The sequence below is a fragment of the Hermetia illucens genome, chromosome 1 (genome assembly GCF_905115235.1).
Source record: "Hermetia illucens chromosome 1, iHerIll2.2.curated.20191125, whole genome shotgun sequence".
Lineage (NCBI taxonomy): Eukaryota > Metazoa > Arthropoda > Insecta > Diptera > Stratiomyidae > Hermetia > Hermetia illucens.
The window spans coordinates 219,035,877-219,056,978 of record NC_051849.1 but is presented as its reverse complement, the minus strand read 5'-3'; the positions used below and the strand labels follow the sequence as shown (position 1 = coordinate 219,056,978).

Below are 21,102 nucleotides of genomic sequence, written 5' to 3'. Positions count from 1 at the left end.
TTAACTAATCAATGTCAATGGAAACGTGCTACTCAAACGACACCACTTAATAATATTTCATTAAAATCAATTTATTTTCTTTAAATTTTCTTTCAATAGATTTTCCGACTTAAATCTAGAATTGCTTAAATGTTATGATACACATACTTGAAGTATTTCACAATCTTTGGCTAAAATCTCTTATTCACAAAATTCATTAAACATCTCTTAAAATCGTTATCCTGCCTGTATAGTTACACCTCCGGGCCTCCCTTGCCTATTCAGCTGAAGGATCGTCCTGTTCGTTTACACTGGACACTGAGTCCCTTTCTGTTTTATCGATCTCCATGCCACCTCCGTACACAGGAGAGCCATTCTTGAAATTCCTATCCTTCACCCCGCCGCCATGCGGTTCGATATCTGAATCCTTCAAATGCTTGTCATAGTTTGTGCAGGAGAAATCGCGGTCTCCAGTTCCTCCAAAGTGAGTCAGATTGTATCGAATGTTTTTGTCGTTGCCGTAGAGGTCCTTCGTGTCGAACATGTTGTCAGGATTTGCAGACGCTCCAGATATGTAAGACCGGGGTTCATAGATCAGAGGGTTGCTAGCGTAGCTTAAGAAAGTTTTCTGCTTCATGGGATCACCGTGAAGTACAAGGTCAGGAGTAGGAGGAACTTTTTTGATAGGCTCGTTGCTAAGAGGGCTTTGCTTTAAGCTATGGTGTCCTACTGTCGAGCAAGGATATGGTGAGAAGTGATCGCCGTGCGGTGGATGATGGAGGGTGCTCGGGACATTGTTGTAGAAACTCTGCTCGCATTTGGGTGGACTACAAAGTGGGAAGCGATTTTCGTTCAAACTATTTGGTATTGATAATCCCTTTGAGGGTGGGTTGACCATAACTTTTTTCATCACGTCAACGTCCCGACCGTACAAGCTGCTGTAGAACAAATGATCCTTAGCCGAGGACATCGTTGGCTGGGGAATCGGGTGGAGAAAACTATTTGGGTTGGCCAGTTCGTAGCCTGTGTTTGGGCTTTCAATGTCAGTCGGTAGAATTAGTTTAGATGCGTTCGTGTCAATTACGTCTGGTTCTTTCCGCGATTTCGGCGGTCTTCCCAAACGTGTAACAGCGTCTCAGTCACGTGAACGCCGAGGTCTCCCTACTTTGCCCTTACGGACTGGTGGATTTGGGGTTGGATTTTTCACTAATTTATGCCAGTCTTGTTCGCATACTAAACTGCTTGCTATCATGTAGTATCTGGGGATGAAAATTCAATGAGATAATGTTAGATGGGCTTAGTAATGGTTAGTGCTAGTACGGTGGATGTCAGAAGTGAATGCACAGGGCGGATATCTACAACCCGCTTAGGAGTGTCTCAGAATCAATGCTACTTTCGGGAATGAAGTGCCTCCATAATAACTCCTTGCCAAATTGCATGTGAAGTACTCGAAGCACATCAAAAAGGTTGTCTCCATCAAAGGCTTTTTCACGGTCAATCACTTTTGACACCACCTGCATTCGAAAAAGGACCCAAGCTCAAACTGTAAGGATTTGATAGCAAAGATTCGGAAAATACCTGCCGGCACTGCTTACCTATCGCCAGGACGTAATTGTGATGCACATTTTGAGCAGGCAAAGCATTTCAAATGGAATACATGATGTTCGACAAGCTGGTTCGGGAAATGTTTTTGACTGCCTTCCATAATGGAAGCGGGCGTCGTCGTCGTTTGCTGTTGCTGTTGTTGTTGCTGCTGTTGCTGCTGATTGCTTATGGGTGATGTGGTTCTCATCACAAACTCATTGGCTGCTATCGTTTGTCCACATGCTGAACATGCTGTTGTTCCGAACATCCTGCAACGAAGAGCATAAAAATTTTGTTTGTCAACGTTATTTGCATACATAATGGGGGTGGTGTAGGCCAAGTAGATGATGGGAAATATCAAAGGATGCGTTTATTGCATATTTGAATGGAATTCAAATATGAAGGGATGAAAGTCAGTTTGAGGACAGTTTAAGGGATATCTTTGATGAAGCATTTATTCATGATGCAATCAAAAGAAAAGTTCTCTACCCTGAAATCGAGGGCAATGCATATGAACCCTCATGTAAATATCCTAAATAATTTCCTTCTTTGGCCCGCTTATAACATAGCCTGACCACGAGAGCTCCTGTGCCAGACGCGTGCAAATGCATTCAAGATTACGGCGGTCTGCACGGGGCATTGGCCCATAGGGGACCATGCCGCTAGGCTCGGCTTACCCTACAACTGGCATTGCCGAAGCTGCGGAGAAGGAAGGGAAACCCTCATGCACTTTCTCTGCGATTGCCCAGCTCTGGCTCGAGTCAGGTTGCGGACACTGGGTAAACCATTCTTTGGGGACCTCAGTGAGATTTCTAGCTGCAGGGTCGGAGAGCTGCTTTCGTTCGTGAATGCTATGGGCTGGCTCTGAAGATCCGAGCCATCTGGACTCTGCTTCCCTGTTCCTATAACAGCAGTCACGGTGTTAGGAGTTTGTGGCATCGAAACGGCGCACCAAAGCGCTAATTGGGCTCCTCGGAGCGGCCACTGATACCTACCTACCCATCTACCTTCCTTCTTTATGTACGATACCCCACTAGCCGACTTAGAGGACTGAGAGCATTTGATCGATGTCAACACTACAAATTTTTCAGTTACAAGCGAACAATTTAATAAAGGTCCTCAGTAAGACGGGAAGCCTCTGATATCGAAGGGGACAACTAGCAATTTACGAATATCTCCAAAGAAGTAGAAAAGATAATTTACCGCACCTTTTCTGATGCATTGTTGATTGAAAACGGACGACTGCGTCACACTGAAACAAAAAGGATATTCCTGACCCTTCCATTACCCGCTCAATTCCTTTTCAAAGGGGGAATGCGATACTTTCGGGTAGGTCGTGACAAAGTAAGTAATGATTCTCTTTTGAAGTTTTCTTGCCGGATTTCTGAGAAAGGACTTGTTTTTTGTGAGATACTGCTGTAATTGAGACTATCGTAACGAATACTTCTGAATCTTATTTTGAATTTATGTGTTTTTTCCAACTGATTATTACTTCAATGTCACACGTGGATGAAACACTGGTATCTCATCTGTGCTGGGCATCAAGATGGATGCTGCTTCGCCTACGCACTTAGCAATTGTTTGATATGTACCCTTTCCGCCAGTTCAGTATTTATGTCATCTTTTAGTGAGGAAATTGGAGTAATTTAGAGGACAATGATATTTGCAGTTGGTTAAAAGGTTTCAGAAAATATCCAGTTCAACAAAAGGATATTGAGTCACAAATCGGGCACGTGGAATCGCTAAATGAAGTGAAAGACACCTCAGACTTTTCGCCCAAAAAGACTGTGATATACATGCTTAGTAACCCTGCTGTACTCTGACTAGACTTCACATAATAAGGACCAAATAATCCTAGAGAGAAGATAAGGGAACCAGTGAAGTTTACAAACTAGTGATGAAATCCTCGAAGCAGAAACCTTTCGAAAGTTCCTTGAGGTAATGAGAGGAGCCACCCTATAACTACGAACAATAAACCGAACTTCATGAATCTTTTTCGTTCGGTAGCTGATGCGACTGGTCTAGATTGAATTCGACATTTTTCTTGTTCAAAGGCTTGGTCCAAGTGTAGTTGAGGAGCTTTCAAATCACAATGTAGCATATCAAACTATCTTTGTTTCCATCGGTCTTTTGGTGGCATCCAATCGTCTTCAATATGCCCTTATGCCGTATTTTACTTGCCAGCTCGCCGCGTCTTTTCCGGTTCTATGAAATGCACCTTAGCTCTCTTGAGGCCTTGCCGGGAAGTCTACACTCCTCCTCTACTGTTCTGCGCCATGTAAGGGCAACCCACTCATGGGTCACTCTAGGAAAGTGGCTTCCATTATATGGCTTACTCTGTAATGGATTTGTCACTATTTCTTAAAGTGTGACAGTTCCAGTGCTACTTCCTGCTGCAGGGAAGGCAGACTGAGGATGCGGAGCCGTGACGGGCAGTCCATACGGGGAAAATTCTTTTTGAAAAAGAGGGTCCGGGTGAATTTATGTTGGACAGCTTCAAGAACGCGGTAATCACGGTTGCGGAAAGAGGGTCTAACTAACATAGTAATATTCAAAGATGTTTCTGGCAAGGGAGTTGACAAGTATTAAGGAAGGCTGAATTTCCGTAAAGACGAAGGAGGAACGTACGATAAAACCAGACATTTTAGAAGCTCGATTGATGATGTCAATGAATTGGGAAGAAAGAAAGTTTGTCATCGAAGATTACTCAAATCTTGAACAGAGGTCAGCAGTGAAAGGGGTTATCCGCGAAAAGAGTAGGGAAAGGATGTCGCGGAGAGTTGAAGGGAATAACACATCCCGTGATGCTCGCTGACATCCAGAGCCAGCTTATTAACCGAGTACCAACGGACCAAAGAGTGAAGGTTGGCCTGCAGGGCAGCACAATCCAGCGGAGACGAAATAGAGGCAACCTATTTAAGGTCGTCAGCGTACAGTGAACATGGACAGGAAAGGATGGAGTGGAAGTCATAGATAAAAACAGGAATAGCAGGGGGCCAACAATGGGAGCTTGGGAAACACCATAGTAGGGTGAGGTGGAACGGGATGAGTGTCTATGAAATGAAACTCTGCAGGAACGGTATGAAAGCAAAGTCAAGAGAAGATTGAGAGGGGGAAGTTGAGTAGAGAGAATTTGGAGAGGAGAACATTGTGGTCAACGGTATCAAAGGCTTCGTGAAATCAGTATAAATAACTTGGAGCTCCTAGCGTGAATTAAGGCATTTAGCAACGAAGTTGGTAAAGACCAAAAGGTTTGATGTAGTAGATCGGTGTTTCACGAAATCATGTTGTTCTTTCACAATAAAGCGTAGATGGTTGTCTCGAGGATTTTGGAGCAAGACGAAAGAAGAGAGATGGGTCCAACCAAAAATTAGGAAAGTAGCATTCTTTAAAACTATTGTTGAAGAAAAACAGGAACTGACGGTTTCGTCCAGGGCAGAGGCAACTCATCAGACGCTGCCCCACCTCTGCCCTTGGAGCAGCATGTCCGTAAGTGGCAACAGATGGAAAACGCATAGGATCCCTCACTATCTTAAACAATAATTTAGCTTTAGCCCAGCTTAGGCTCAAACTATTGCCGGTTTCCCTTGGATATAATTCGCACCCTTGGCGTGTGTTTGCGAATATATAAAGGAGCGCTTTCCAGCTGTTGCCACTTACGGGCACGTAGCTCCCAGGGCAAAGGTGAGGCAGCATCTGATGAGTTGTCTCTGCCTTGGACGAAACCGTTAGTCCCTGTTTTTGAATGCTTGGGTGCCATGTCCCAAACGAGGGATCCGTGGACCAAGAAACGTGAGAGTAAATTGCTCTCCATTTGGTCCGGTCCAACAGCAAGTGGATGGGGACTTAGGATCCCTCACTATACTAAACAATATTGTTGAAGATAATACACAGAGGGAGGGACATATGTTGTTTACAATCAACAAGTAAGAGGTTAGGAAACCTATCGAAACCAGGTCTGACATTGGTGTCAAGATTACCAATGAGGAGCTATCATAAATTAAGGAAGACATGAGGAGAGGAATGCCGGGAGATTCGGAACAACCTGGATCAAGAAGAGGCGTAGAGGGCGCAGTGGTTGATTAACTGAGCACGGAAGAGAAGTAAGAACAGAAAAGGTCGCAAGATCGTTGTGAGGAATGATCAGATTCATCAGAATGGAATCAGCAAAGTTGATGAAAGAAGGGAAAGATTGAATGGGGTTACAGGAATGGCCACTGTGGGACCAAAATGGTTTAAAGTTACCGCGGGCGAAGGCGGTTTCGACACTCAATAAGTATACCTTATCCGCTATTTTAATCATCGACTTCGCAGTGGAGCGCATAGCCTTGAAATGAGCAAGGTCGGTATCGATATTTGAAGTCCGAAACTTTTTCCGCAAAGCACGTTTCAAGTTGGGTAGGAACGAAGACAAATAGGAGAAGAAGGGACGTAACAGGAGAAAAGATCGGACTGGATGTGACAAAAAATGCTAAGAGCTTGATTACACGTAGAGGTTGATAATATATTATTTCAGTTGATTGACGCGAGGGCTGAGTTTAGACTGTTAAAGTTGGCTTTCCGGAAGTTAAATTTAACAGAGTTACTAGTTTTGTCGTCTGAGCAGGGGAACTCTGCATCAAATTCAAGTTGTAGGTAGTGAGACACAATTTTGACATAGAGGAATAAGCGAGGAAATAGAAAAAAGTGGCGCTTGGAGGTTAAAGTCTCCGCAGAGGAAGCAAAGGAGTGAAGGGAATTTGACAGCAAGGAGTTCCGAAAAGCTGTCAAATAATTATTCGTACAGGCGGGAAGGGCTAGCACAAGGGACGTAGATACAATATACAATGAAAATAGGACAGCACAATCATATGGTGCACCAAAGGAGGAAAAGAAGGATTCGTGGACTTACACGAAGCAGCATGGTCCTTGTCGCAGCGGAAAATGAAATACCCTTCGGGACGCTCAAAGTTCAGTATATTTTCATAAAGCCAGGTTTCAGAAATACAAATTACATGGTGCTGCTGAGCCGGCGTGGATAGATTGAAGGTTCCCATCGTGGATCTTAAACCCCTTACAGTTTGATAAAACTGACGGACAGTGAATACAGAACTGATTACATTAATCGGCAAGGCAGGCGGGATGCACTCAAATTAACTCGCGAGTTGCTACGCTTGCACGGCTTAATATACACCCCTTCAGGCCAGAAAGAAGGATCGCCGATTGTGTCACATTCAAAAGGATAAGTGAATTTAAGAAAAGCTAGTACTCGGTCGGACTTGATGTCTTTTGTCAGTTTGACACAAGACAATGCTGAAAGTGCACCGACCTTGCCTTTTCTGTAATTCAGTACCTCGTCTGTAAAAGTGGCGAACGCAAGGCTGGAAAGAAACAGCTATTTTTGTAGGACATCTACCTTTAACCCGGGGCCGCTGGCATGATTGAATGAAGTGCGAGGATTTAGAGCGGTCGAGGGGAGGGAAGCTTCGTTAGCATTGAGGGCAGCTGTGTTGAAATTCGTGATCTACTGAGGAGACTGCGGCGTTGGTGGCACGCAGGAGGGAGACAGAATCGGAGACTTTTCGGAATTGCACCGAAAGCCAGCGGCGTAGCACATTCCATTGAAATTCTTCATGTCCTCCACACAGGGCTGCATAGAGAACGTGACTGATAACAAGAAATAATATCACCAACAGAAGGCAACCTTTTCTTTCTTGTGTCTAAAGTAAAAAGCGTCATCAGAGAACTACGCTGCAACTGTTCGACACATTACTCCGAACTGGCCGCTCTTCCGCTTTAGGACGCCTCAAAATCTAGAAATTCCTTTCAAAAGTGGAACGGAACAGGAAGTAGGCCCCACCACTAGTCGAATTCAATTTTCTTTGTAATAAGAGAAATTCTGACGTAATGCGCAACACGGCCTCACCTGTCAACGCTCCTCATCAATACTCTGAGAATATTATCCGGAGTGAGCATCTTTGTGTTTGGATAAAGTTGCTGGTGAATCTCATCCCACCTTCCCCAAGAAAAAAAAAAGTTTAATCCGCTTCGTCCCCTATCTATTGCAGAACACACAGTCAGGGGATCGTGTCTTCCCAATTTTGTGCAGGTAAGTCTGAAAATGTCCATGTCCGCCTAGAAGCTGGGCAAGGAAATGATCAATCTCACATTGCTTTCGATTCAGCCATGGATCTAAGCTGCCGATGAACCACCACAAGAGTATCAACCCATATCCCTAAGCCGCAGAGCAGAATGTTTAGAGTTAGACTCAAAATAAGACTCCTGCTACGACTTCGAAAGTTTAACATTAGCAGAATTAAGACCGTAGCCCCAGCTGAAACCTTACCGGGGATTCTCTTTTCAGTCAAGATAACTACTTCGGTTTTCTTCCAGCACAAGACTGAAATCATGGACAGGGACCATAGACAGGATAATCCATCTGCGTACCTGTCGCCGAGCTGCAAGCTTTGGGCAAAATTGGGTCAATAACAATCATAATAATAATCGTTGGCGCGATAATCCAATTGAATCAAGGCCTGGAAGTGTGTTAGAGCGCTTCATTCAAGATAAAACGGTACCCTACAGGATTACAGTACACTGTAGGTCAGCAGCAGGTTCAGGTACTCATTCGCAGCTGAGTCGGCTATGAGGTTTGAACCGCGACCTTCCGTATGATAGCCTGTGGCTCTAACCACTGAGCTATCCAAACACATATTGGATTAACCCTATCGAAATTGCGATCGTGTCAACCATAACACGTAGTGAATGGTCAAAAAAGTAGCTCGATTGATAATGTCAGCCAAGTTTGCTAAAAAATTGATTGGCAGCTTCTTTGCTTGGAATTGAGAAAGCCCTGAGTCCAGCGTCCACTTAATGGCGGACCAATTAAAGATAAACTGTCTCCCAATTTTCTAGTCGGTGGGCTCATTTTTTTTAGGCTAATACCCACAGTTAAAAAAGCACTACGGTTTCGTCCGGGGCAGAAACAACTCATCAGCTGCTGCCTTTGCATCTGCTTTAGCAGCGTGACTTTTATTGCCAAACAATTCTTACACCTCGTGACTTGAAATTTCAGATATCACAGGCAGCTTCACTGGACCATAGGAAGGACCTCTCCATTCTGTATCGCTCCAATTTTACTGTGGTTAGTGAAGTAAGAAATCACTAAAATTGAATCCAAACCTATATGGAGTAGAGGAGAGTTGAGCCACTATGTTTTGAATGGCCGACATTTGAAGCGTTTTTTAGGTTCCAGTTTCTGGTTATGGTCCTCCTTTTTATTAAAATGGTTTCACTATCTTTCTGTCACACGTACTTTTCTCAGAAGCCGTTACGTCTATTGTAACGAAATTTGTAGAAAAGTTGGGATTACGAACTTTGCACATGCGACGAATTACATTGTTCCACATTCAACTTAAACGGGGGTCCTCAAGCCTCATATTTTTTTCACCCAATGTAGCAAAGTGGGATATCAAATGAAAGAGCTCGGTTAGTACTTTTCGAAGCAAAAGTTAGTTTTGATATTGACTACGTCATACAGTGTTATCGATCTCGATCTCATTACCCCGGATTCGAATTTGTGTTCGTATTCCTGCTATCCCTTTGCTATAGGCCTACCACTTACACAACATTGAGTGTGATGATAATGAAACTGAAATATAGCCTCATTGAAACCTTATGAAATATAGCCTCATTGAAACTCTTGAAACAATGAACACACGAGATATACATCCTGTACAACAAACAATTTTGTATATCTAATGCAAAGCGATCATTGACTCTTATGTATTTGTATAATTGCAAGGCTATGTATATATATTATTATGCTAGCTGACAATTAGGTGCATTGCCCCTAAGCGGGTTGGCATAATCTGCTTTTCAAAAGGAACAACGAAAGCCTGTGCTTTGGTTGTTGCGATTTGAAAACAAGGGTGATTGTTTTATTTTTTTTATCACCGACGAATCGCTTGAATTTCTTCGTTTCTTTACTTTTTTTCTCTTTCTCTAAATTATCACATTGTTTAGGTATAGACAATGAATTCTCTAGAATCTAGCGAGATCCCAACGCATATGACAAGACAAATCAAATTTTATTTATGACAGAGAGAGGAACGAAGGGATTCTCCCGCATTTCCGAACCTGCCTAATGCCGAAGCGTGCAAGGATGTGCTTAACGGAACTCGCCAGCGTAAAGCCGAGAGCCTTGAAAGATACTACAAATTGAGAGCACAAGAGAGATTATGATAAAACGGTCTTCTTTCTTTCTGAACTTGGAAAGAAGCACAACAGTTAGTACTAATACCTCGATAATCACAAGCTTCTGATCCGCCAAAATCCTCCGAAGGACTTGATCTGCTCCCGAGAAAACAAAATGTCCGTAATAAACAATGCCGACTTAGCAGCTAGGGAATTAATTGACAGTGTAAAAATAGATCCACGGCCCTCACCGGAACTTAACGAGGCCACTCTAGGGAAGCGGCAGAACCCAACAACAGGAAGCATACAAGGACACTTGAGCATGCAAAGATCTTGATGCGTCCTTCAGGGGCTTTGCATTGTCAAGGAGAGACCATGAGCAAGGGAGATCCGACAACGAATGGTTTCCTTAATAAAATCGGCCCTACCGCCCACTCCTAGATATTCCATCGTTTGGCAGGGATGTAAACACTTTGACTCTTCTCGGAACATCTTTTATTCAATCTTTCTAGGTCTAATATCGGACATGTGGAGGAACTAATGCTGCTTCAGACTAAGTCAAAGAGAGATGGCAGGAGAGTTGTTGAGCATTTAGAGGTATATGAGGAGAATTATGAGAAGGCCTGGGTACTTCAGGATCAGCGCCACAGCAATCAATGGACACTAGTAGGAAAGAAAACTTAGCCCCTCATTGACTGTTCTTAGGTAATGCTACAAGATCAAATAACCGTAGGCAAGACTTCTGATGCCATGGGTTAAATAGTTCACCGGTTGTGGAAGTTTCAATTCAACTATGACCAGAGTGTACCTTTCATTTCCTTTATCCTTATCTGAAAAATGGATATGACAACTTGCAGAGAATTTGACTCCGTTCTTAAGAACCCAAAACCTTCTATAACAATTGACGATATTGATCAATTGCTGCAGGATTGATGCATAATTATGTCCGCTGGCTGGGAGAGAATATGCGGACTCACGAATGCTCCATCAGTAGAATATCCTGTCTCTAATAAGGCAGACACTTTTGACGGTCGGAAGATGTGTTAAAAGAAAACAGATAGGGGGAAGAAAAAGCTTTTTTCTACTTTATTTGTGTGGAAGATCATCGTTTTTTAAGATCCCCATGGTGAGTGAGTAGAAATGATAAAAAGGATCTGTTTATGCATCATGGATTATATATTTTTCATTCCCATAAATACTGGCAATGGCGGAATGTCCAAAGCGCAAGGCTTTGAAATGCAAATTTTTTCATGAAAAGGATGAAACGGAGCCGAGGCAGCCGAACAGCTATAACTATAGAGCCAATTCCGAGGTAGCGCCTAACCAGGAAAAGAACAGATGTGGAAAACCAGGGGTAGGGGGTGTATCCGCAAGGGAAGTTTCTTCAACTGTTGGATTAACTCTTAGTTTTGAGGACGAGTCAAACATTGAAAAGAAGGCGCTGGCAGAGCCAGAAGGGGTCCTCTTCATCCTCCAAGGAAAATTAGTTGTTGTTCCCAGGAAAAAACCCATCGCAGACTACGCGTATCATGTTTCGGTATTTCAAGGATCTATTATTCTACCCAAATTATTTTTGATGTTGCTGAAATCGCAATTTGACTTCTTGCTCAGAATATATGGCTTAGTGGTCTCTTGGTTCCCTTCTGGGTCCTATCTGTTACCTCTTTCATTTTTAAAAAACACTGAAAAACGCAGAAACGATTTACAGCAATCAGAAATAAACTGGCCGGCATTAAGCTCTGGAGAAAGCCGATTTCATAACATCTTATACCGGCGAATTAAACCTTTATCCCACTCGATTGGGACTAACTGGAAAGGAAAAGTTCAGGATGGAAATGAGAGTCCCCCAGTTCGCGAAATTCGGGATAAGACTGAAGAATTTCGACGTTCGATATTTACCCAACTTCATGTCAAGCTAAATAGGATTTCCTAGTTAGGTGGGGCGCTCCAAGGAAGGACACTAGAGGACGAGTGCGAACATCTCGGGAAGTCGTGGAGAGAGCTGAAGTGCATTTCAGGTAACCGCGAGCGATGGTGCGTAGGTATGGTTGAGTCTTTTGTAAAACTAGATCGCAGAGGCTATATTTATCTCTCAACGTGGTCCCACTTTGAAGTTGGAACATCGACTCACTATGTATCAGGTGCCCGTATGGAAACTTATAACCATTTTTGGAAGACGCGGATATAACACATCGAGCCCATCATCCTTTTAAAATAAAGGATTCTATTTTGCTGGTGGAATCTAATTATCAAAATATAGTCTCCTCTGAACAGCATCTTTGTCGTTTTTTCCAAGCAACTAGAAACTGTTTCTGGCCCTAAACGCTTCTGCTTTTTTTGGGATCCCCCCTCCTCCTCCCCACAAATCCTGCTCTATATCCTTTCTATCGCCAACACAAAATTGTCAGAAATTGCGGTTATCGATACGTTATGGAAATTAGGAGGGATTTCCTAGAAGTTCCCTTCCAAACAGTTCTACTCTCCCCATTCCCATCACAACCACCATCTCCCAAGTATTAATAAGTACCTGAAATTTGGTTCCGCTCCGAAAAACTTCAGTGCAGTGTAAATTATTTGCAAACACAGAGCACCTCTAACTAATTTACATACTCACCACAAGACTCTTATGAAGGTCCTTTTTTGTGCAAGAACGTAACCCATTTATAATAGGATCGTGCTATGGCAGAGCCAAGGAGTCGTCGGGTCGAAGAGTGGCAGCCTGTGAATGGGAACAGGGATTCGACGCGACGGTAGGCAGAGGGTTGAGTGTGGACTTGAAGCTTCGTTCACATAACTTTCGCCGCGCCGAAGCATGTCGAGTACACCTATTAAAAGCATCCTCCTCTATATATCGTAATTTGAGTTGAAAATTAGTTTAAGTATGGAATGTGTAATGAAGTTTATTAATTAAAACTGTTCGGTATAACGTGCCTGACTGGCTGCCCGTCCTTCGCTCTCAACTCGGTACATTCTGCTTAAGATGCAACCCCCGACAGGTTAATAGCAGTTTCAAGTCTTACCGAATCTAAATAATGCAATTATCGAGATAGTTGGAGAGCTAAATGGGGGACGTTTTTTTATGATAAATAGGTCCTAAGGCCCTTTGGTACTTCTTTGGTATCACAATAAGGAAGAGGCGTTCGTGAACATGGATCTAATATTTTATTGGTGGCCCTGCAGCTGGCCTAATACTGACTGCAGTAAAACTAATAAGTCCATCATTTCTCAGTTCTACGCCAGTTGAAAAGCATTGCATGCCGGGTTTCCCAAGGAACAATGTTCTCCATAAATCCAAGAGTGGCAAGCCGAATTACTCTCGCAGCTAAGGTAAGCATGAAAGTGAAAAACAAAACATGCTACAGGCAAAGGGGTGGAAGGACTATAACAACCTGCCCCACTCGACGTTCCCAAGAGAACAAGTGCAGCAACTCGTCTATGCCTCGACAACTTCCAACAGCACAGATCCTACGAGTGCTCATAAAAAAGCTTCGAAGAAATGAAAATCGATGGAGCTAAAGTAATTAACAGGATATTAAGCAACACACAAAACGTTCTCCACGACGCCCTTTCACACCCACCGTTTACGTCGGGGGTGGTTGCCGGTGCTCGCCACTCGGGCCCAAGCCCTCCACTATGCCTGGAAAGGTGCTATGCTGTCGCAGATGAACAAGCGTTTCCCGTGTTGTTGTTTTTTGTTCGACGGCCGAGTCAAATGTTTTTTCCGCTTGTATGGAGCATAAGGAAACCAAGGAAAGGGTGGCCTCACTGGCTGCTGGCTCGCTCGACGACAGCCCAACAGCCAGCCCTCAGGTTCGACTTTTGTTCTGTTCCTGTTTTGTTTTCGTCCAAGTCAAAGAGCTTTTTTATCGAGCAACTCTGCCACTTCTTCCGATGATTTATTGAATTGTTCCACCTGCTCGTTAATTGCTTAAGTGGTAGCGGGAGCAAAAGGATAAGAGTCATTTATCCCACTCTCCGAGTCTCCGATGGGAAAATGCTTGAATGCCTAGCTCTTTGGCTGGCAGGAAATGATCCCTGTCAAGGATGACATTCGAAAAATAGCGTTAAGCATGGAATGAAATGCTTACGGTGAGTAGTCGATTGGTAGAGATTGACTGCAGGATTCGATGAGTGGATATGCGAATGGAGGAATTGCCTGTCATTGTTTTCGCATCGGTATTGAAGTGATGTTGAGATCAAGTGAACTGAATGGCTTTTGATGCGAAAATGTTTGTCCAGGAAGCGATAGCTGGGTCGTAGAAAATCTGTGTTACGGGGACTGTCAAGTATCCCGACCTGCAGTCATATAGACACTGTCAAATGCTGCTCATTTGATTCTCCTTCGCAAATTTGCGGACTCCTCTTTTTAGGAGGAATCGCTTTGCTTCGACATGTGTAAATTGGATGCCATCTTTTGCTATCAATGAAGCTAGATTAGAAAACAGGTGATTCACATTCCTCATATAACCAAAAAAAAAAAACTATTTTGGGTCTATCCGTTTGTTTTATCTAGAAAATGAGCCACCTGATTGGTCGATATGAGTCGTTTTTCTTGATTAAATTACTAGAAGAGCCCTTCGAGCAACTAACAAGCTTGCTTATATACGCATGCCAACTTATCCCCAGATAGCGCCCAACGTGGGTCAGTTTACCTCTTCGTCTTCTCGCAGAACGGGTAAATTAGAAGGACGGTGTCTTCTGTAGTTAACCCAAACCCACTTTCCTAGGGAACCAGAACTCGATATGCCTTGCTTAAAGTCCCTTTCTTCTCGGTATTTGCCGCTTTCTGTTACAACGATTTTATCTTCAAAACATCACAAAGTCACAGAGTTCGTTTTATTATATTTACGATAGGTCTTCGAACACTAACTCCTTTTACAAGAATTCATTTTGGTATTCAGATGCAATCATCATCATAGCTCCACTCAGAGGTCAATGCCTGAGTTTTCATCTGTAATACCTTCCTACATAATGGATGCTTCGCTTCAACTGGTTCTGCGTCACTGATTCACCGTTCTCTACGCGACAAGTTACGGTCTACCAAGTGTCCGATCCTGCCTCGTTCCACTATGTCTTCAACGGGACAATATCCGAGTTTCCTTGGCAGATCATGAACTAGAACACAGCTGCCCCACCCTTTGACATTGTTCCCGTCAGTCATCAACGAAGCCCTACTTCCAACCGCAACTCTATGCCTTGGTACTTTATCCACCTGGACTAAAGGTTGCCTTCCATAAGCAGCTGTTTATCTCTAGGCTAGCGTTCACTACTTAAACGGACGACGTACTTGAGTACATTAAGAGCAAATTTAGTTCACTTTCGCCATTATCACGTATCTTACTAACAAAGGGCAGCAACCCCGACCGCGTGATAGCGCTTTTCTAGGTCACTTATCCCCACGAATTCAACGTAATCGGCAATCTTTCTTTCTGGCCTGAAGGTTCATTTAGCCATATAAGCGCATCTACTCGCGGACAAATTTCAGTACAACTCACTTGCCTCGCTGATCAACGTAACCAGCTCCTAATTTACTGTCCGCTTGTTCTATCAAAATGTTATGTGTTTAAGGACCAAGCTTCAATTTATCTCCGTTGGCTAAGCAATATCATGCCATCTGTACCTTCGAAAGTTGGCTGGACAATACCATAATAAACTCCCCGAAAGGTACTGTATTTTCCGCTGGAACAGGGGCCTAAAAGCATCACGTAAGTCCACTGCCGGGGGATCCTAATTGCAATAAAAGATACACCCCGCGTCGAACCCATCTTTTTCTTTTCTAGCTTTTCTTGTGACTGTGTTGTCCATCGTATCTCCCCATCCAACTCCCTTCTGTTCGATGTATTTACGGCTGCTATCCCAGCCCCTATCCGATCTCCTTCCTTCTTCTCTCAAACGTGGTTCACCATGGAGATGTTTAATAACATCCGCCTGAAACAAGCATTGCCGTAGAAGTTTCGGGCTACTAAGAATGAAGCCGACCTTGCTCATTTCATGGCTATCCACTCTGCTGTGAAGCCCATGATTAAAAAAGTACCCAGGTCGCCCTTGTCCGCGGTAGCTTGAAGCCCTTTTGGCCCTGCACTTGCTATTTCTCGTAACCCTACGCAATCTTTTCCTTCTTGCATCAATTGTGCAGACTCCACTGTCAACTCCCCACAACAATTCTGGGACCCACTATGTTGTTACTTCTCTTCCGTGTTTGCATCCTCGGCCTCTGCGCTCTCTATGCATCTTCTAGATGGAAACTGATCCACATCTCTTTCCATTCCTCTTCTCACCCCTTCCTCAATTGAGTTCATCATCATCATCATTATCATATTATGGAAGATCTTAAATTATTTGCCTCTGTTTCGCCTCCGCTGGACCGAGCTCTCTTGCAGTCAAACCTTGATAGTCTGGTCCGTAGATGCTCGATTAACAAGCTGACACTAAATATCTGTAAATGCCAGGTGGAGGTGGTATTCTCTTAAACCCTTTTTAATATCTTTTTGTGGATCGCCCAATGGTTAAAACGCTGGACTATCGTACGGAATGCCACGGTTCAAATCTCGCTGGTGTCAGTGTAATCCTTTAGTTTGGCGTTGCGCTCTTCAATGAAGTGCACACTTCGAGGTCCGGATCCATTTGGACTGTCTCGCCAACGATTATTATTTCCGAGCTGTCACAATCTCGGCAGAGGGCGGATTTTACCTAATGCTACTCTTAAGTGCCAAACATTTAGACTCAGACCATCCTACCTTCTTGAAAGAAAAAGAGGGATAAAGTGGGTGGTGATGGCCGGTGGTAAATTAGTGAGAGAATCCGTCGAGAACTCCCCGCAACATCGAATACGTATGCAGAACGGTGTATTTCTGCATGGTTTGAACCAAACTGTGTGAGAGTCCCAGGACATCGTGGGAAGCTGTGGGGAATTTTGGTATAATACATATACCTTTCTACCCGAGGGGTAAAGATCTGCGAAACGCTGCAGAGTCACGTGCGTGGGAAGCTCTTGACGAATTTCTAATGCAACAGGGGACGGTAAAATGTGGTACCTGCCCCGCCGTTATTTCGTAGTAGGGGCGGATGATAAAGAGGCTCATTTCCTCAGTCCATTTCATCCCGCTGCCTATGCGAACCTGCTGATGTGGTCGCCACAGATTCTGGCGAAACAACTGCAGCAGGCAAAGCAGACGTTCATTGATTTCGGGAAAGTTTCCGATAGCATCGACAGGTCAGTCTGCAGTGCTTTACGCAGAAGTTCGCTCCTCCATTTCTACCTGAAAAATTAATAGAAGCGGCATCTGGTGACACAAAATTTTACGTACTGAATCTAGGGTAGATGTTTAGTTTGAAATTCAAACAGAAGTGCAGCGCGAAATCAATGGAATGTGCATCCTCAACCATAGATAGATGGTAGATAGAAATTGACGTTATTTAAAACAATGAGCGCAAGATGAAAGTTTAGTGCTTTGTGTAGCACCCGCAAATCCTTATACTTTCATATCAATATCAAGGTGGAGGTTATCCGTGTCAATAGTCTCTCTATCCTGTTATATGGGAACATTGTATGGAAAATGAGCGCAACTTTCACCCGTAAGCTCTTACTTTTCATTAATTCTGCGTTGAGTCGTCGGAGTAATCCAACCTTAAACAACATTAATCCAAGAATTCAATCAGTGTGTGGTGTAAATCTTAGTTAGAAGGCGAAAACGGCAGTGGATAGGCCCACATGGATAAAGGAGTCCTTCACACCTTCCTAGGTTGATCAAAGAATTGGTCGTCGTTGGATTATCTGGTGCCGAACTGCGAGAGTACTATAGATACACCTGCAGCATATCGCCATGAATCGCTAACAATGGCGCCTAATCACCCTGCATAACGGTTCATGTGCTTTTTAATAATTAATTATATTTTGAGTTAAATACAATTAAAAGACACACATAGCCGGACAACTCTCTGCCGTGTTCCGACTCCTTTCTCACACTGACACCGGAAAACAATTTTCGCTATCAAAAATTGTTTTTCCATTGCATGGCTATCATGATTCACATTTGTGTGCCCCCGAAACGCAAGTTGTCGCTCCGCCACAGCACTCCACCCCCAGTTGAAACAAAAGGGGGTTTGAGCGAGGAACCCGGCGCATGGCACCCTCAACTTGGCTGCCATAAGTTAAAATGGACTCCTCGCGAAACCCCTCCTCCTGATTGTGGTTTCTTGCTGGACGAATGGCCTTAGTCGAGCCAAGTTTGACCGTGCCCCCGACGTTGAAACTATAATAATGCCGCCCTTGCTCGAGGACTTCGAAGGGGCCCTCGGGGCGCGTCCGTCCTAATTAGGACATACGTTCGGGATTCAAGATCCTTTGGGGCGTGGTTGTCGGGTGGTGATGACTTCAGTTTTGGCATTGCATCCTTGAGCAGACGCAACAAACCGATAGCGTTAAGTTCTGGCTGACGTCGAGAACAAGATCGCTGGGGAGTCTCAGGTTTCCCCCGTATACCAACTCCACGAGACTTGCAGCAAACGTTGCTCGATGTTCGGAAGCCGAGTAGAATGAGTGGTGCGATCTACGACCAAGAAGGTTCGTCTTAGGCCATTAAAGCGGCCATCAACGTCCTGAGCATTCCATTGGACTGCGGGTGGTACGCAACTTTGAAGAAAGGAAGCACTCAAACTGCATTCCCTGGCCGTGATTATAATGGCCGGCACACCAAAATGTGGAATCCATTCTCGACAGAGGCCCTCAGCACAAGATTGTGCAGTCTTTCAAAGGTATCGCCTCAAGCCACCGCGCGAACTTACCGATGATTGTAAGGCAATACCTGAAACCGTGCGAGTCTCACCAAGGGCGAACGTTGTCGAGGTGGATTGTGTGCTTGGTGCTTGCTGGATCATAGAAATACTCCTACTTCTTTCCTCACATGCTTTGTAGTCTTGCCCTTCTGGCATGCGATGCAATATCTGATTCAGGAATTTCATGGACGCCCAGAAATATTGTACTGATTCGTTGTCCGGTGCGCAAGACCGTAAACGTCGTGAAATACTTCCTTTCGAAAATCGGTCTGAATATATTATCTTGGTCCCTTGTCTGAATTCTCACAGTATATACTGGATGTTGATCCGACGAAAGGAGGCTCCATTAATGTGTATTTGGAGTTGGTCCTTAAGTTCTTAAGAACTACGTCGTCCTCCTACGCCTCGGGGATTGCCGGAATATCGACAGGGATTTTGGCAAAAAAAAAAGAAGACGAGGCAGACCCTTCCTAAGATGGAGCGATGGCGATGGGTCAGGACGCCAGACAGCTTTTAGAGGGATATCGAATTGGTGGACCTCGGCGCAAAACCGGGATGTCTGGAGTTCCTTATTAAGGCAGGCCTAGACCGGATACCGGTTGTTGCGCCGTTGATGATGACGATGATGATTTTGGCAATGCGTCAGCAACTACGTTAACTTTTCTAGACACGAGTTGAATGTCGGGGGTGAACTGTTTTTTTTTTTCAAAGCAAAAGTGAGTGGCTTATGGTCCGTGAACACTGTAAACAACCTGCCTTCAAGGGATTACAGGGAGTATTTAATTGCGAGGTACGTGGCTAATAACTCATGGATAATAGATGCTGTAGTTCCACTGAGCGGGATTCAGCTGTTTAGAGCACAAACTCAAAGGCTGCCAGATTTGGGTCTCCTTTTGGTGAAGAGCAGCACCTACGGCAATGTCTGATGTATCGACAAATATGGCGAGGAGTACATCTTGCTGAGTGAATGCTAGAAGTATAGCATCCACGAGCTGTTGCTTGGTGGTTTCAAACGCCTGGACAGCCTCTGGGAACCACACAATCAGAGGGGAGCCTTTGGTTTTCGGCCAAGACAAGATGGCGTTAAGGATCAATTGATGGTGGGCGGCCATGAGCAAGAAACGACGATAGAAGCTTAACATGCCCAAGAACCCTCTCAAATCCGTATCAGTTTTGGGGAAGCGGGAAGCTCGAAATTGCTTGCATCTTGACTGGCTCCGATTGGATGCCTTCAGGGGTAATCAGGCGGCTAAGGAATCTCACTTGCGATTGCAAGACTTTGCACTTCTCAACGTTAAGAAGTGGACCGGCCACAAAGTGACGCCAAAAATAGCACTCGAGGTGTTCTAGATCCCCGGACTCAGAGGAAGATCTGACCAGACCATCATCCAAATATACTAAACCGAAATGGAGGTTTCGCAGTTCTGAATGGATGAATCTCTAAAAGGTTGTGTTGCACAATCCAAAAGACATCCTAGTTAACTCGAAGAGTCCGAAAGGTGTGCATATTGCCGTTTTCGGAATATCTTCGGTAGGTACAGGGATGTGATGGTATGCCTTGACTAAGTCCGAGGTTGAGAAAATAAGGCAGTTTGCGATAGACGGGGCAAAACTGTGAATCAGTGGGATGAAGAAACGGCCTGAAATCGTTTGAGCATTTAGACGTCTGTAGTCACCACAAGGTCTCGATTCGCCATTGGATTTAAGGACCATGTGAAGTAGCGAAGGTCAAGAATTATCTGAAGGTCTGCCAATACCCTGTTTGATAAGTTCTTCTTTCCGCGCAACTGCGAGTTTTTTGCGGTGGTATTAGACCCGCCTTAGAAAAGATCGGGAAGCCTGTTGTGCTGATGTGGTACTGAACATTATACTCAGTTGACTTAGAGATACTACGCTCGGTTGTGATGTTGCGGTATTTTTGAAGAAGTGCGCGAATATGTGGGTCGACAACAACTTCAAAAACGATAGCAAGATATCCTAGCTAAGTAGAGTAATGAATCTAGAGCAATAAGAAGACTGAAAAGAAGAATCGATAGCAGTTGCTACTGAAAAGTACAAATGGCGTCGGATTGTTTGCACTCCCCAAAGACCGTCAAACAATATTGGAAAATAGTCCCCAAACTGACAACCAACGGACAAAGGAAATATAGATAGATTGCCCATAGAAAACAATGATGTTAAAAGAGTTGAAAAGGAGTAGTCAGAATTATGCAGAAATCCCTGCAGGACATGTCCCAAGAAAAAAGCTTCGTACTTTCACTAAAAGTTATTTGGTACCATTGACATCGGGGAAATTCTCTGACGACCTATGTTCTTAGAACTCTATTGCCAGACATACCTTGGATACCTTGGTATTTGTAACCGGTTGAAAGTAGCAAATGTCATTATAGACTGATGTATGGGCTTCACTTTCGAATAAGGGTAGGTAGGTAGGTATCACTAGCCACTCCAAAGAGCATAATAAGCGATTTGAGGTGGTGTTTTGGGTCCACAAATTTCTAAGACCATATCTACTGTGGGAACCAGGCGAAACTCAGATTCAACTAGCCAAAAACGGGCACTGACGAGATCGACCTACTTACCCCGATA

At 44.1% G+C, this 21,102-nt stretch overlaps 1 protein-coding gene across 1 annotated transcript in view; it reads right to left on the bottom strand.

The window, feature by feature from the left end:
- Positions 1-1,106: 1,106 nt before the first annotated feature.
- The window catches only part of LOC119646278 (LIM domain transcription factor LMO4-B-like), a 273,183-nt gene continuing 253,187 nt past the window's right edge, over positions 1,107-21,102 (bottom strand). The window contains exons 5-6 of the mRNA XM_038046687.1: positions 1,575-1,832; positions 1,107-1,238 (exon numbers count right to left, since the gene is read on the bottom strand). Coding sequence (XP_037902615.1) covers positions 1,115-1,238; positions 1,575-1,832 — 382 coding nt within the window. The 3' untranslated portion in view covers positions 1,107-1,114. The remainder of the gene's footprint in view (positions 1,239-1,574; positions 1,833-21,102) is intronic.